Source organism: Girardinichthys multiradiatus, chromosome 7 (genome assembly GCF_021462225.1).
Source record: "Girardinichthys multiradiatus isolate DD_20200921_A chromosome 7, DD_fGirMul_XY1, whole genome shotgun sequence".
Lineage (NCBI taxonomy): Eukaryota > Metazoa > Chordata > Actinopteri > Cyprinodontiformes > Goodeidae > Girardinichthys > Girardinichthys multiradiatus.
The window spans coordinates 8,054,767-8,068,324 of NC_061800.1; the positions used below are offsets into that span (position 1 = coordinate 8,054,767).

At 41.2% G+C, this 13,558-nt stretch overlaps 1 protein-coding gene across 14 annotated transcripts in view; it reads left to right on the forward strand.

Moving 5' to 3' along the window:
* The window catches only part of caska (calcium/calmodulin-dependent serine protein kinase a), a 248,467-nt gene extending 237,527 nt beyond the window's left edge, over positions 1–10,940 (forward strand). For 5 of the 14 annotated variants that reach the window (XM_047371388.1, XM_047371390.1, XM_047371394.1 and 2 more), the window contains 6 exons: positions 4,940–5,020; positions 5,092–5,172; positions 5,258–5,460; positions 5,739–5,822; positions 8,307–8,333; positions 9,815–10,940. In XM_047371388.1, the coding sequence (XP_047227344.1) occupies positions 4,940–5,020; positions 5,092–5,172; positions 5,258–5,460; positions 5,739–5,822; positions 8,307–8,333; positions 9,815–9,991 (653 nt within the window). In that variant the 3' untranslated portion in view covers positions 9,992–10,940. The remainder of the gene's footprint in view (positions 1–4,939; positions 5,021–5,091; positions 5,173–5,257; positions 5,461–5,738; positions 5,823–8,306; positions 8,334–9,814) is intronic. The other 9 variants (XM_047371393.1, XM_047371402.1, XM_047371396.1 and 6 more) reach the window with 3 other exon arrangements.
* The last annotated feature ends 2,618 nt before the right edge of the window (positions 10,941–13,558 follow it).

Below are 13,558 nucleotides of genomic sequence, written 5' to 3' on the forward strand. Positions count from 1 at the left end.
AGACTCTGATGTTGGATGACAAGAGAAAGCCTGGCTCACAGTTTCTTCTTGCATTCATCACAGCAGGAACAGGAAGTGCTCATCCCAAAACTGTTTAGATTTGGGAACATTAAATTGTCTGGAATGTCTTGTAATGCTGCAGCATTAGGAGTTCATTTCACTAAGCCCATGCCTGAAAAACAGACCCACACCAGAGCCCCTTCTGCACACTGGACATAATTGAATCAAGCCAGTCCCAATCTCTCATCAACTGCCAAGAGCAGATGCGTCCAATTAATTGCCATTCTCTCCAGAAAAACATCTTTACTCCTCTAGGGTCCAGCGGTGTGACCGCTGCTTAGCAAACCTATTCTCTAAGAACTGTTTTTGAGCTCATTTGAAGGCCACATGAAGTTTGGAGGTCTGAAGCTTTTAACTCTGTGCTATATTTACCTGTCACGTGTTAGCTGTAAACTTAAATTAATTCATTGCACATGTACAGTACAACAAATTTGGTCCTCTTTTAACCCATCCCTTATAGGGAGCAGTGGGCTGCCATTGTGCGGCACCCAGAGAGCATTCTAAGGGTCTTGCTCAGGGAGCCGGTCTGTGGGATATGAACCCGGTCCCTTGTGTCCCCTCCGGAATGCAAACCTCCTGTTCTAACCACTAGGCCACCACTCCCCTACGACACAAACACATACAAATATCCGGAGCAGCTGGGCCAAGTCCATGAAACTGGTCCTCCACTGTTCCGGAAACTGTTCCCAGATCTCTAGAGAAGGGAAAGCTGCACTGAGAGATGCTGCTTTATGATGCCATCAAGGGCGGGAATGTGTGTGTGTGTGTGTGTGTGTGTGTGTGTGTGTGTATTATTCTGTGAGCACACAGAGGGAAAGGGGCTTTTAATGGTTACAACTTGGCTCTGGTGGCCTGGCTTCTGTAAAGAGACAGATGGGAATACATAACCCCAGTGACTGTAGGCGACATGTAGATGGCAAGAGCAGGGTGTGAATATCATTAAGCTTGCCTATCATTATTTGTTCCTGAGGTTAGCTGCTGAAATAATCCTGTTTGATTGATGAAGAGCTTCATAGAACCTTTGAATGTAACAGGAAGCTTGTTTCCAGGCTGCTTTCAGTCAGATTTGAGATCTTGCTGGCTTGCCTTGATATCCTACAGCATGCAGCACTCAGTATGTTAATGATCACACTAACTTAACAATCAGTCAGGTTGTCTTTAAACTGAAATGATCCACCATGTGACTCTGGTAGGTTTCAGCCATCTTATGTTTGGGTTGAGAGTTCATGTTCTGATTGTTTTCTCAGATTCCAGTCAAACTTAATGGAAAATAACAGATCTCTCTCAGAAAAGGTAACAGTATAGAGCACGCCACATTTATTGGCACCTCTGTTAACCATCTTATATTGCAGTGGCATAATCTCACACTGAACACTACAAGAAATGCAACCTTTAAGCTGAGTACATGTTTGGTGGGGGAAGAAATCACATGTTAACAGATACAGGTCAACTGGAGTGTTTTTAATTGCAGTTCTCTGACAGTGAGTTTTAAAAATTAAAAAACAGAAAAGCATAGAAAAAACTAAAATAATTCAGTTATATTTATTTCAAAGGGACAGTTTACCAATAAAAACATCCATCCATCCATTTTAGCTGGTGCCTCTCCCCAGCAGTCTACGGGAGAGAGACCCGACCCTGGACAGGTTGATGGTCCATCGCAGGGCAACACAGAGACACACAAGACAAACAACCCCCCACACACTCATTCAAACCTAAGGGCAATGTAGAGAGACCATTTTACCTAACAGGCATGTCTTTGGACTGTTATAAAGCTATAAAGGAAGAATTTATTTTCAGACATTTTAACCATGTTTGCTAGGAGTGCCATCATACATGTGGACAGCACTGTGTCTTCTCTGTTTCTGCACTGTTGTCCAGTTGCTGTGTAACATTTTGTAATTCTGCTGCTGTAAGCGGACATGTTGTGACCCCTCCTGTTGATCTCTCTTGCTTTCTGCCTCTGACTGGCCTCTCTGCATGTAAGTAACAACCAGTAACACTACCAACTCCTCTTCCCTCTCTTTACCGGTCTCTTTCTGAACTCCGTCACTGCCAGCGTTTCACTTTTGTTTCTGTTTTTGTGCAACAACAGGAGCCTGAGACAAAATTGAAAGCATGCATTTTACTGTAGTGTGTGTCCCTGAGGCACTTTGCAGTCTGATTTCCACTTCAACACATTTTACCCCTCCATGTGAAACGTTTGCTGCACCCTCTGACATCAGCGATTGAATCTCTGTGCATTTCCTTACTGGTAGTCTGATCGGCAGCAGCTGCAGTGAAGAACTCAGTGACTTATGGGTATTGTATTTCACTTGTCAGCGGCCTCAGATGGCGGCAGCACAGAGGTTCATGTTTCAGACGGTGGGAACACACTGTACAAAGACCAGCTCTGTCTAACATGATGCTCTGCAGCTCAGCCAGTCTGCAGTTTCCCTCATTTATTCTGGGCTCTGTTTAAATACAGAAATGGTTGAACTCTACAAAGAACCCACATTTACTTTAAATGACTTGTTTATAGAAATGAACTCAAAGGCTTGTTTTTCTTAAGTTTGTGTAAATAGTTGCAGACTCCTGCACACTGTGTTGTAAAAACATGTGATTTGCATGGTTTTTCTGACAGATAACACCAGCTTCTGCTTTAGGTCTTGTTTGAACTGTTCAGTGTCTATTCTGATTATGATCAAGACAAAAAGAAACAACACAACTACAGAGTTCCAGTTCCAAACAGTGTTGCTTTTCTGACAGATTAGAAAGGTATCTTTGCAGATGTTCCCAAAACCTTTAATGATCACACAGATTATGTGTGGATTTCTGAATCCATTCCATCCAACTTGTGCAATGTAAAGCCTTAACATGGCTCTTCCAGATTTTCACCAGAAAACATCTGACTTCGTGTTGATTTTGGAGCAGATTTTGGGGCAAAAGACCAACATTAATATAAAATTCTTGTTGATGATGGGTGTATGTAAAATCCAGACTGGAGCTCTAAGTAAAAATGCGGCATCTTCTTTGTTATCCAGAGAATCTTTCCTCTTGTGATTTTTTTTTTTTTTTCACTTTTCTTGTAAATGTAATTAAACTCTTAGAAACTCTGCTTTCCACCAAAATTCAGCATTTGAGCTGCTCTTATTTACATGACGTTGTTGATTTGTTTGCTTAACGAAAACATTGCACCAATGGGAACGTTATGAACAGTGTGCAGGATTCTTTAGCTGCCACAGACATGTCTCCTGGAACGTCCACTCTTTTTTCTGAAAGTTCACTAAAAGCTGTTGGGTACATTTGCTTTAAAGAAATGGGAATATAAGGAAATGTTGTTTAGAAATTAGTAACAGGGAGTTTAGATGTTTCACACAACATAAACACAGAAAATAATCCCTTAATCAGTACCACCACAGAGAGCATCCTGGCTCTTCTGTGATTTTGTGATTCAGCGGTACAGAGAACCAGAAACCTGCAGTGTGAACATAGCGTTAGTTTCAGTTACTATTATTTTCCACACTAATAGGTGCCACTGCCTTTTTGGTGCGTCTCAAATCGATAAAAAAAACACATAAAGCATCCCGGACTGATGTTGACCTCAGTAAGTTAATGTGAGGCCTTTCCTGTGTTTTTATGCAGAGCTAAGAACATTATAATGAAAATGAGGAATGTCTCGACTGTGTAGTTTTTTGTTCCTGATACTGATTCAATATTTTAAGATTAGTGAACAATGAATACTGAGTCCCCGTCCTTAAACTTTATTAAAGCTAATCGTATCAATGCCATGCTTGAAAATGTGGCAGATTTAAAGTCCATTAAAATGACAGTAAATTTAATCTCACGTTAAACTCAACTTGCTTACCAGTAATATTCCACACTTCAGTCTTCCCATTCTTCCTTTGTCCCAACAGGAGTTCCTGCAGATCAGCCTCAATATGTAAAATATTTACATTCAGCAATATTCTTCAAAAAGACTCCCCTCTTGCTCCTTAGTCAATTTGTTTCAGCAGAAAGCTAATGTTAGCATGTTTACTCTCTTTTTTTATATGACTCACTAGTAATTCAACCGGTAAGGTATTTCAACATGGTCCCTGGTAATCCTGTGTTGATAAAGCTAAGCTGCTCAGAAAAGGCTGTTTCCCTGCATGAGAAATGTGGACATTTTAAACATTATAACATGTTTGCAGTAGTGTTTCAGCTGCTGTTTGTGCAGCTTTCACTCTGACATTGAAGCCCATCTGTGACGATCACAGTGCAGCAGGCAGAACAGGTCAAATGACACAGACAGAAGGCAGCAGCAGCCTCTCATTCCCTGTGGATGTCACTTTAAAGAGTGAAAAAGGCTTAGATGCTTAGCAGAACATCCAGATTGGATCGACAAAATAATGTGAACAAAATATAGTACAGCCCTTCACACAGAATTATTCCATGATTGAAATTACAAGTTGGCTACACAGGTTGGTTTGGGTTGCACGTTGATATAATCAGAAATAGCAAACCTACAGCATGTACTGTAGTTGAATTTCATCAGGGAATCCTGATGCTGATTATTTAAAAATCCCTGAGCTGATACCTGGGATCAGATACAAATGTCTCCAGTTGAAACTAAGCTCTCTGGTTGCTGTTAGTTTGAGTAATCACAGTATGTGCCTCAAGCTTCCATCATAGCCAATAACTATAGTCCAAAATGCATAAAGGAGAGAAAAGTCTCTGAAGATATTTCTATGCATTAAAACGGCACGTTATATCTGAACCCAACCCCCGTCATCGGCTCTCACTGTTTGGGACTGTTTAGCTCGCTCTGTTTCACCACATAGTTAGCAGATGTATCCAGATTTGTTTCCCTCATCACTTTCTTCCGCCTCTGCTCACACTGCCCTCCTTCTATCACCTCCAGTGTTTGACCAACTAGACCTCGTCACGTACGAGGAGGTCGTGAAGCTGCCTGTCTTCAAGAGGAAAACTCTAGTTTTGTTGGGTAGGTTAAACCAACCATGGACTCCAAGAAACAGAAGAAGCTTCCTGTTTAACTCCATGTTTATCTCTCAGGCGCTCATGGAGTGGGCAGAAGACACATCAAGACCACACTCATAACCAAACACCCTGAAAGATTTGCCTACCCTATCCCACGTAAGATGCAGGCTCATAACATCGACCACACATGTCAGGAAGCGTGAATTCTCACTTCCTGTTTTGGGGACTCCTATCTCTGCAGACACAACCAGACCTCCGAAGAAGGACGAGGAGAACGGGAAGAACTACTACTTTGTGTCCCACGACCAGATGATGCAGGACATCAGCAACAACGAGTACCTGGAGTACGGCAGCCACGAGGACGCCATGTATGGGACACGGCTTGAGACCATTCGGAAGATCCACCAGCAAGGATTCATGGCTATATTAGATGTTGAACCTCAGGTGTGTGTGTACGTGTTTATGTTAATCAGTTAGGACCTTTTCTATAGGCCTTACGCGACCAAAGCCGGGTCCTGGTCCGCTGCTGTACCATTTATAAGGTTATGGGTTAGGGTTTGAGTGAAGGTGTGGGTGAGCTAAAGGTAAGCGTAAGTGTTAGGGTGAGGCACAAATTGGGATACTCAGATGAGTAGAAGTTGATATAATGTCTTAATAAGGATAGAAAAACATGCTTCCAGGATCTCAGGTCTGTTTGATCTCTAACACTTGGCTTGTTTCAGGCCCTGAAGGTGCTTCGGACCGCAGAGTTCGCCCCATATGTTATCTTCATCGCAGCTCCAACTATCACTCCAGGCATCAATGAGGTACGAACACAGCAGAAACACACCAATGACGATTCAGTTCAATCCAGCTTATTTACATGGTGCCAAATTACAATGAAGATCATTTCCAGGAAAACTGTTCAATTCATATGCAGAATACAATTAGGTCCAAATTCAGGTCAGATCGGTTCAGTTCATAATAATTTGGTCCAATGTTGAGGTCACATTCAGATCCAGTTGCAAACAGTGCAATCCAGTCCTAATTATAGTACAGTCCAATTGAAGTCAGTCGATCATATACAGTAATGCCATGTCAGTTTTATATGTTAAAGAATCTGTGTAACGTCAGAAACGCTCTGCCACATAGTCTCTGAAAGGAAAGGATTTTTGTATAATGACAGTTGTTCTCCAGCTGATTCATGTCGGCACGATAACCTGCTGTATAGGCATTTTATCATTTACAGTTCTGGACAAAACGTTTGGCATTTCACACAAATGTTCTGCAAACTTCACGGCTTCTCATTGTTTTGCACAGTGTTCAGATCCATGTTAAATTATTGGCCGGAAAAGTTTACATTATTACAAAAAAACATGCATATCACTGTGTTACTATACTGGCACACATACACTGCTCAAAAAAATAAAGGGAACACTCAAATAACACATCCTAGATCTGAAAGAAAGAAATATTCTCATTGAAAGTTGAATGTGCTGACAACAAAATCACATAAAAATCATCAATGGAAATCAAATTTATTAACCAATGGAGGCCTGGATTTGGAGTCACACACAAAATTAAAGTGAAAAACACACTACAGGCTGATCCAACTTTGATGTAATGTCCTTAAAACAAGTCAAATGAGGCTCAGTATTGTGTGTGGCCTCCACGTGTCTGTATGACCTCCCTACAACACCTGGTCATGCTCCTGATGAGACGGAGGATGGTCTCCTGAGGGATTTCCTCCCAGACCTCCCAGACCCCCATTTGTGGATGTCGGGTCCTCATACCATCCTCATGGAGTCGGTTTCTAACCATTTGTTCAGACACATGTACATTTGTGGCCTGCTGGAGGTAATTTTGCAGGGCTCTGGCAGTGCTCCTCCTGTTCCTCCTTGCACAAAGGTGGAGGTAGCGGTCCTGCTGCTGGGTTGTTGCCCTCCTACGACCTCCTCCACGTCTCCTGGTGTACTGGCCTGTCTCCTGGTAGCGCCTCCAGGCTCTGGACACTACGCTGACAGACACAGCAAACCTTCTTGCCACAGCTCGCATTGATGTGCCATCCTGGATGAGCTGCACTACCTGAGCCACTTGTGTGGGTTGTAGAGTCCATCTCATGCTACCACGAGTGTGAAAGCACCACCAACATTCAAAAGTGACCAAAACATCAGCCAGAAAACATAGGTACTGAGAAGTGGTCTGTGGTCCCCACCTGCAGAACCACTCCTTTATTGAGTGTCTTGCTAATCACCAAAGATTTCCCCCTGTTGTCTATTCTATTTGGACAACAGGATGTAAAACTGATTGTTGATCAGTGTTGCTTCCTAAGTGGACAGTTTGATTTCACAGACGTTTAACTCCAAGATTTACTTGGAGTTATATTGTGTGGTTTAAGTGTTCCCTTTATTTTTGAGCAGGGTATGTGGATCCGCTAGCTTCATGTCAGTGCAGTCATCTGAACATGTCAAGCTGTGAAAGATTTCTGCTCAAATCCCCCAATCTAATCTGCAGGAAGCAGCAAAGATGGACATCAGAAGACTTGTGCATGATTATTTTCTCTTTATTCTTCCTCTGATTGCTTGGGACATCTGGAAAATCATTTGTCTGGAGAATAAAACATGAGAGCTCCCATCAGTCCTGTGTGGTGCTAAAAGTGTAGCATCCTGATACGATCCATGTGTGGGGTGCTTCTCGTCCCAGAGACTGGGCTGCTTCCCAATTAAACTCAAGAACACTGTCATTAACAATGGCAATTTTCAAAAATTGATGTATAACTTGATGATAATCTGTATTTTCCAGCATGTTCTAGCACCATGTCACAAGGTAAAAGTTGGTACTGCAAAATCATGTGGCCAAGAAACTAATCAGACCTTAACTGTCCTGATAAGCTGTGGTCAGTTCTCAAAAAGCAGACGCAGAAACAGAAACCAACACCTCAAGCCCCTTAGAAGACAAGAATGGGTCCCCATCAGTCAGGATTTGGTCCAGAAGCTGATATCTTATCATGTCAGAGAGAATTATAGAAGTTATGAAGAAGAGTCAGTACTGTAAATATTGATTCTTTACACAAACTTGATGCATTTACTAATAGAATTCAGCAAAAATAAATATGTAGTGTTTAAAAACATCTAAAAGCGCTGTTGAAGTCCTACAACAGAAAATGTGTGTCCCTGTAGAAACATTTGGCCATGAATGTACAGCTTCTCATGTGAAGCTGCAGCTTCTTACGTTCCTTTCTCACTCTTTCCTGTTGTCTTTTATTTCTGCATGCTGCATGCGTTTGTGTGTTTGTTTGGTGCTCACCACAGACGCCCAGGTGGTGTCGAACACTGCCGGTAAGTAATCCCTGGAAGGACTGCCGAGTGGTATTTTTAAACCATATGTGTGTCTGCTGTAAGCTGCGGGTTTAGCTGTAGTGGGAAGAGCGTCTGTGTGTGCCCCTTTGGCTTTCATCCTCTCCTGTTTGTGAAGGACCCTGGACACTGACCTCAGCAGCCACTTTATAAGCTTCTCTGAACTTTGGTAAAAATACAGAAAGGGTGTGTAGTTTCTAGGCCAAAACTTGAATAAACAATAAACCTGGATTCAGCATTAAGGTTAAAATATTTGTATCCCTTAAATCGTTTCACATTTAGTACCACAAACTACAGTATTTTATTGGGATTTTATGTGATACATCAACCAAAGTGCCTAAATGTGAAGTAAAAGGAAAATCATACATAGTTTTCATTTTAATTTACAGGTAAAAATCTAAACACTGTGGTGTTCATTTGTATTCAACCCCCTTTACTCTAACACCCATAAATAAAATATAACTAAGGCAACTAATTCCCTTCAAAGGTTGTCTAATTAGGAAATAGAGTCTGCCTGTTTCTAATTTAAACTCTGTATAAATCCAGCTGTTCTGTTTCTGGCCTCAGAGGTTTGTTAGAGAACATCATCATGTAGACCAAGGAACACAGCAGACAGGTCAGGGAGAAAAGTGTGGAGAAGTCAAAAAGGATGTCCCAGGCATCAATCAGAGAAGCAGCCAAAAGACCCATGGTAACTCTGGAGGAGCTGCAGATATTCAAAGCTCAGGTGGGAGAATCTGTTGACAGGATAAGTCTTCATTTTGTAATCCACAAGTCTGACCTTTATAGTACAGTGGCAAGAAGAAAACATTTTATTTTAAAGGCCATCAGAAATCCTGTTTAACATTCTTAAGGTGAGATTTGGAAAAATGAGCTCTGGTTAGATGAGATCAAAAACCAGCAGCACATTACCCTGAACACACCACATCCCCACAATGAAACATGTATGTGGCAGCATCATGCTGTGGGGATGCTTCAGCAGGGACCGTCAGGCTGCTTACAGAGTGATGGAGCCAAATACAGAACAATCTTCAAGGAAAACCTGTTAGGGGCAGCAGAAGACTTGAGGCTGGGGTGAAGGTTCACCCTCCAACATGGCAACAACTCTAAACATACAGCCAGAGCTACAAAAAGATTTTACCTCTAGATGTGCAAGCCAGGTAGAGACACTGCAGCTAAAGGTGCTTCTCCTATCTTTTGACTCAGGGTGGTGAATACAAATGCAATGTTGATAACTCATTCCTTTCACATCACATTTATGCACTACTTTATGTGTGGTTCTAACACATAAATCCCAATAAAATACATAATTTGTGGTAGTAATGTGAAAAAACATGTTTAAGGTTAGGGTGTCTGACTATTGTGTAGCAGTGTATGTGGGGTCCTTGTTCCTGTTTTCATTCCTTTCACATCCTCTGCCTGCATTAGTGTGAAACGTCCCTGTTTCTCTCATCCTCCTCCAGGATGAGTCACTTCAGCGTCTGCAGAAAGAGTCTGAGATCCTGCAGAAGACCTACGCCCACTACTTCGATATGACCATCATTAACAATGAGATCGATGAGACCATCAGGCACCTGGAGGAGTCTATGGACCTGGTGTGCACCACCACCCAGTGGGTTCCAGTGTCCTGGGTCTACTGATGTGCACCATCCCCCCTCCGGCAGCAGCACCTCTGCTGAGGTCCTATTCAGAAAACAGAATCTAAGGATTAAAAAAATAAATCAGTTTGGACCAAGGAATGAGCTTCTTCTTGCTACCCTTGATTTACCCCTCAGCGTACCCCCTGAGGGTGGTGCACAGTCGGACCCCTGCATTCGGCCCCAGTCAGTCTTGTAAAAAAACAGAGTCAACAATACATGAATATTGTCAAGTCTGTACTAGCTAGGAGGCTAAATCTTTGTAGATGTTTTGTTTTAAAGAGACAGTCCTGTGTTTCTGTTCCTCTCATGTCGGCGCACTCCTTGATCTCCAGACCTCCCATCTCACTGTCGTCCTGTCGGGTGTTGTAAACCACCACAAGTAAGACCCTGATCGTGGGTATCTTATCAGGAGACTGAGGTTAAAAGCACACAAGCCCTCTGCAGTGTCTTCTCATCTGCAGATCACATCAGCAGCCCTAAATCCAGTTCTGATCCAAGCTGTATCCCCTCATTGGCCTTAATGTAGACACTCAGTGCGGTTCCAGTGGCACTACACCCACGCACCTACCTGGTACTGTCTCTTCTAAATGAATCCACAGGTGTTTCAGAGATTAGAATGAGGATTTTCATGCATGTGGACATTTTTGAGCTTCCATGCTGTCAGTCAGTCAGTGTTCCCCATGTCCCTCTGTGAACCTCAAAGAAATGAGTAAAAAAAGAAATATAAAAAATAAAACCAACATTCCTGCTGTTGAAAAAAACTGAACTGTACCTGAATTTGGAGCGAGACAAAAAAAACATGACAGAGCTGGACGTTGACTCGCCTGAACATATCCCTCGACTTTTAGGCAACATTTCTAAACCACAGATTTATAAAGAGATCAACCGTGTATGTGAGACGTGTTTGTAAGAAAAGGATATCTAATAAAAGTCTTCATTTGTTTCTCTATTTTTTGATTTGTTGTACACAAACAGGAAGAATTTTCTCTGACGTCTCATTTGCCATCTCAGAAATGTGATGTTGAGTTTAAAGGTCAACAGAAAACAATAGATTTTTATTCTGAAACTGTAACTGAGACGCATGTGTACCTTGACTTTCCAAAGGAGGACAAAGGCAGAATAATCACCAAATGTGAATGTGATGGACTGATAAAGAACTGCCCTTTGTGTTCTTCAGTATGAACAGTTTTTTTTAAATACATTTTCTTTTATGTGTTGGAAAAAACAAACTGTGTTGTGTCTTTTTATTTTCTCTTTTCCCCAGAAGCAGAACATTAACATCATCTTAAAATCCAAGAATGTCCTGTGTTTTCTTAGGGATAAAGATGACACGTGAAAATTAAAAGGACAAGGACACAAATTAGTGTCAATAAAATTAATATTAGGTAGTATCCAAAAAGAAGCATGTTAGTTAGAGCGAAGGCTCCTTGTTCAAAGCCTTGTGTCCTTTTAACAGGTAATTTTTCTATGTTAGAAGATGATTAAAGAGCATGTCACATAGGCATGCTAGAAGACCAGTTTTAGAAATACACCTAGAAATCGTCTGGTGACTGGATTCTGCTGATTATTAGCTTGCTTGGTCCTGATCAGTGACTCAGAAATCCAGTCTTTGTTCAGTCAATGAATGCATCATACCTTACTGCTACCAGGCTGCTCTGACAACACTCTTCAGTGTGGAATTTAATTACTGTGGCACGAAGCATCAACGTTAGCAATATTCAGTAGAGTGGTGCTCCAATATGAAGTCAGAAGAAGCAGAGAGAAGTAGAAACTATTAAAAAGAATGTTATTTTCTATGGCACGTCTAAATATGTCTGTAATTCTCTGTCTGCGACAAGGAGACAGAGCAGATAACAGGAAGGCTAAACGGCATACAGAAAAGTTTCTCTTTCATCTTTTTGAGTTTTCACCCTACAACAAACAGATGGTGGATCTGGAAATGCTGGTTGCTCTATGGAGACGTTTAACACTAAAGTTATTTAGTTATTATATTACCCTTTTAAAGAGTTACATTTTATCTATCATAGAACATAATGGATTATGAAATATTTACAGCCTTTTACAAATCTCACAGTTAAGGTAAGAGTCTCCCTATTCTACAGTAAATACACAGACGGCTGTTTGCAGTCAGCATTGCTAACCATGCTAGCACTAATTGCTAATGTAAGATGCTAAATCGGTTTCAAGTGTCAACCCTTGTTTTTCTTTTGTTTTGAAATCTTACCTCATTAATTGCAGAGCTGTGTAACACAGACTGCTCTCTGTCAGTCTGACTTGGTCTTAATATAAATAGACTGTTCACAGGAAGGTTTCTTGTTAAGGTTCCTTCATAGTTACATTATTGTATTGTGGAGCTGTGACATACATGTACAGTGTACGGAAGACCAACATATAAGAAGCCATTGATGAACGTACTATGAGAAAGAAAGCAGAATAAATGCCAACTTCTACTCAGTACCATTTATAGACACATTTAAAATCTAGGTCGAGTTCTTCAATGAATCAAAGTCATGCATGCAGAAAACCCCGGTCCAGCCTGTGACCCAGCCTAGTGGCTTAGGTATTTCAGGTGCATGGACACTCAGCTCACTTCTCTCAGGCTTTTTGTGATTTCAGTTAATGCAAGTGAGGGATTAGAACGAACCAGACCCTGAACACTGTGTTTTGCTCATGCTGCATAATCCCACACTGTTAATATCTGAACAAAGTGAGGCACGGTTGACAGTGTTCTGTTTGCCTCTGTCTAAGGTGACCGTCAAATCTCCAAAACGCATGGCACCCCAGCAAAATCTAGCTAGAACTTCCCAGGCACTGAAGAAATTGGAAAAACCACAACCTGGACTTTAGTCCTGAGACAACTGGTCAACCTGACATTCACCCCAGCCAAGTAACATAATATTCATTTCTTCAGGCCTGCACCAATAGCCTAATTGTTTTACTTCTGTCCATCATTTTGATCTTTCATAACATTTTTTTATGAAAGATCAAAATATATATAACATCTTGATGGTACTATGAACAAAACTAAAATCAGGCTTTTCACTCATCTCAAGTAGATAACGTACTTTAAGACAGTCTTTTAGTGCACTGAGAGCCTGATGTAGCTACGTTAGCACTGTGTAAGAGTGATTACCATATATGGAATGATTACATCACCACCAGTAATCACAGCTATATAGTTTAGAAAAACTTTAAACCAGATCGTTTTGTTGACAAAAAAGAGCAAATACTGATTTCATACAATAAAATGTAAATTAAGTACTCAAAAAAAACAATGCGATTTTCTGGATTTTTGTTTTTCAGATTCTGTTAGTCACAGTTGAAGAGTACCTGTGATAAAAATCTAAGACTTCCACATGCTTTGCAAGTTGGAAAACCTGCAAAATTGGCAGTGTATCAAATACTTGTTGTCCCCACTGTAAATCCTCCAGCTACTGTTACGCAACCACTGCACAACCTGCTAATATAAATTCGACTGGTATTAATGTTGTTTAGAGAATGGGAATCTTCAGAGTAAAATCTGAAACAGCAGCATTCTGGGAAATGTAAAATCTGCTGTAACACTTG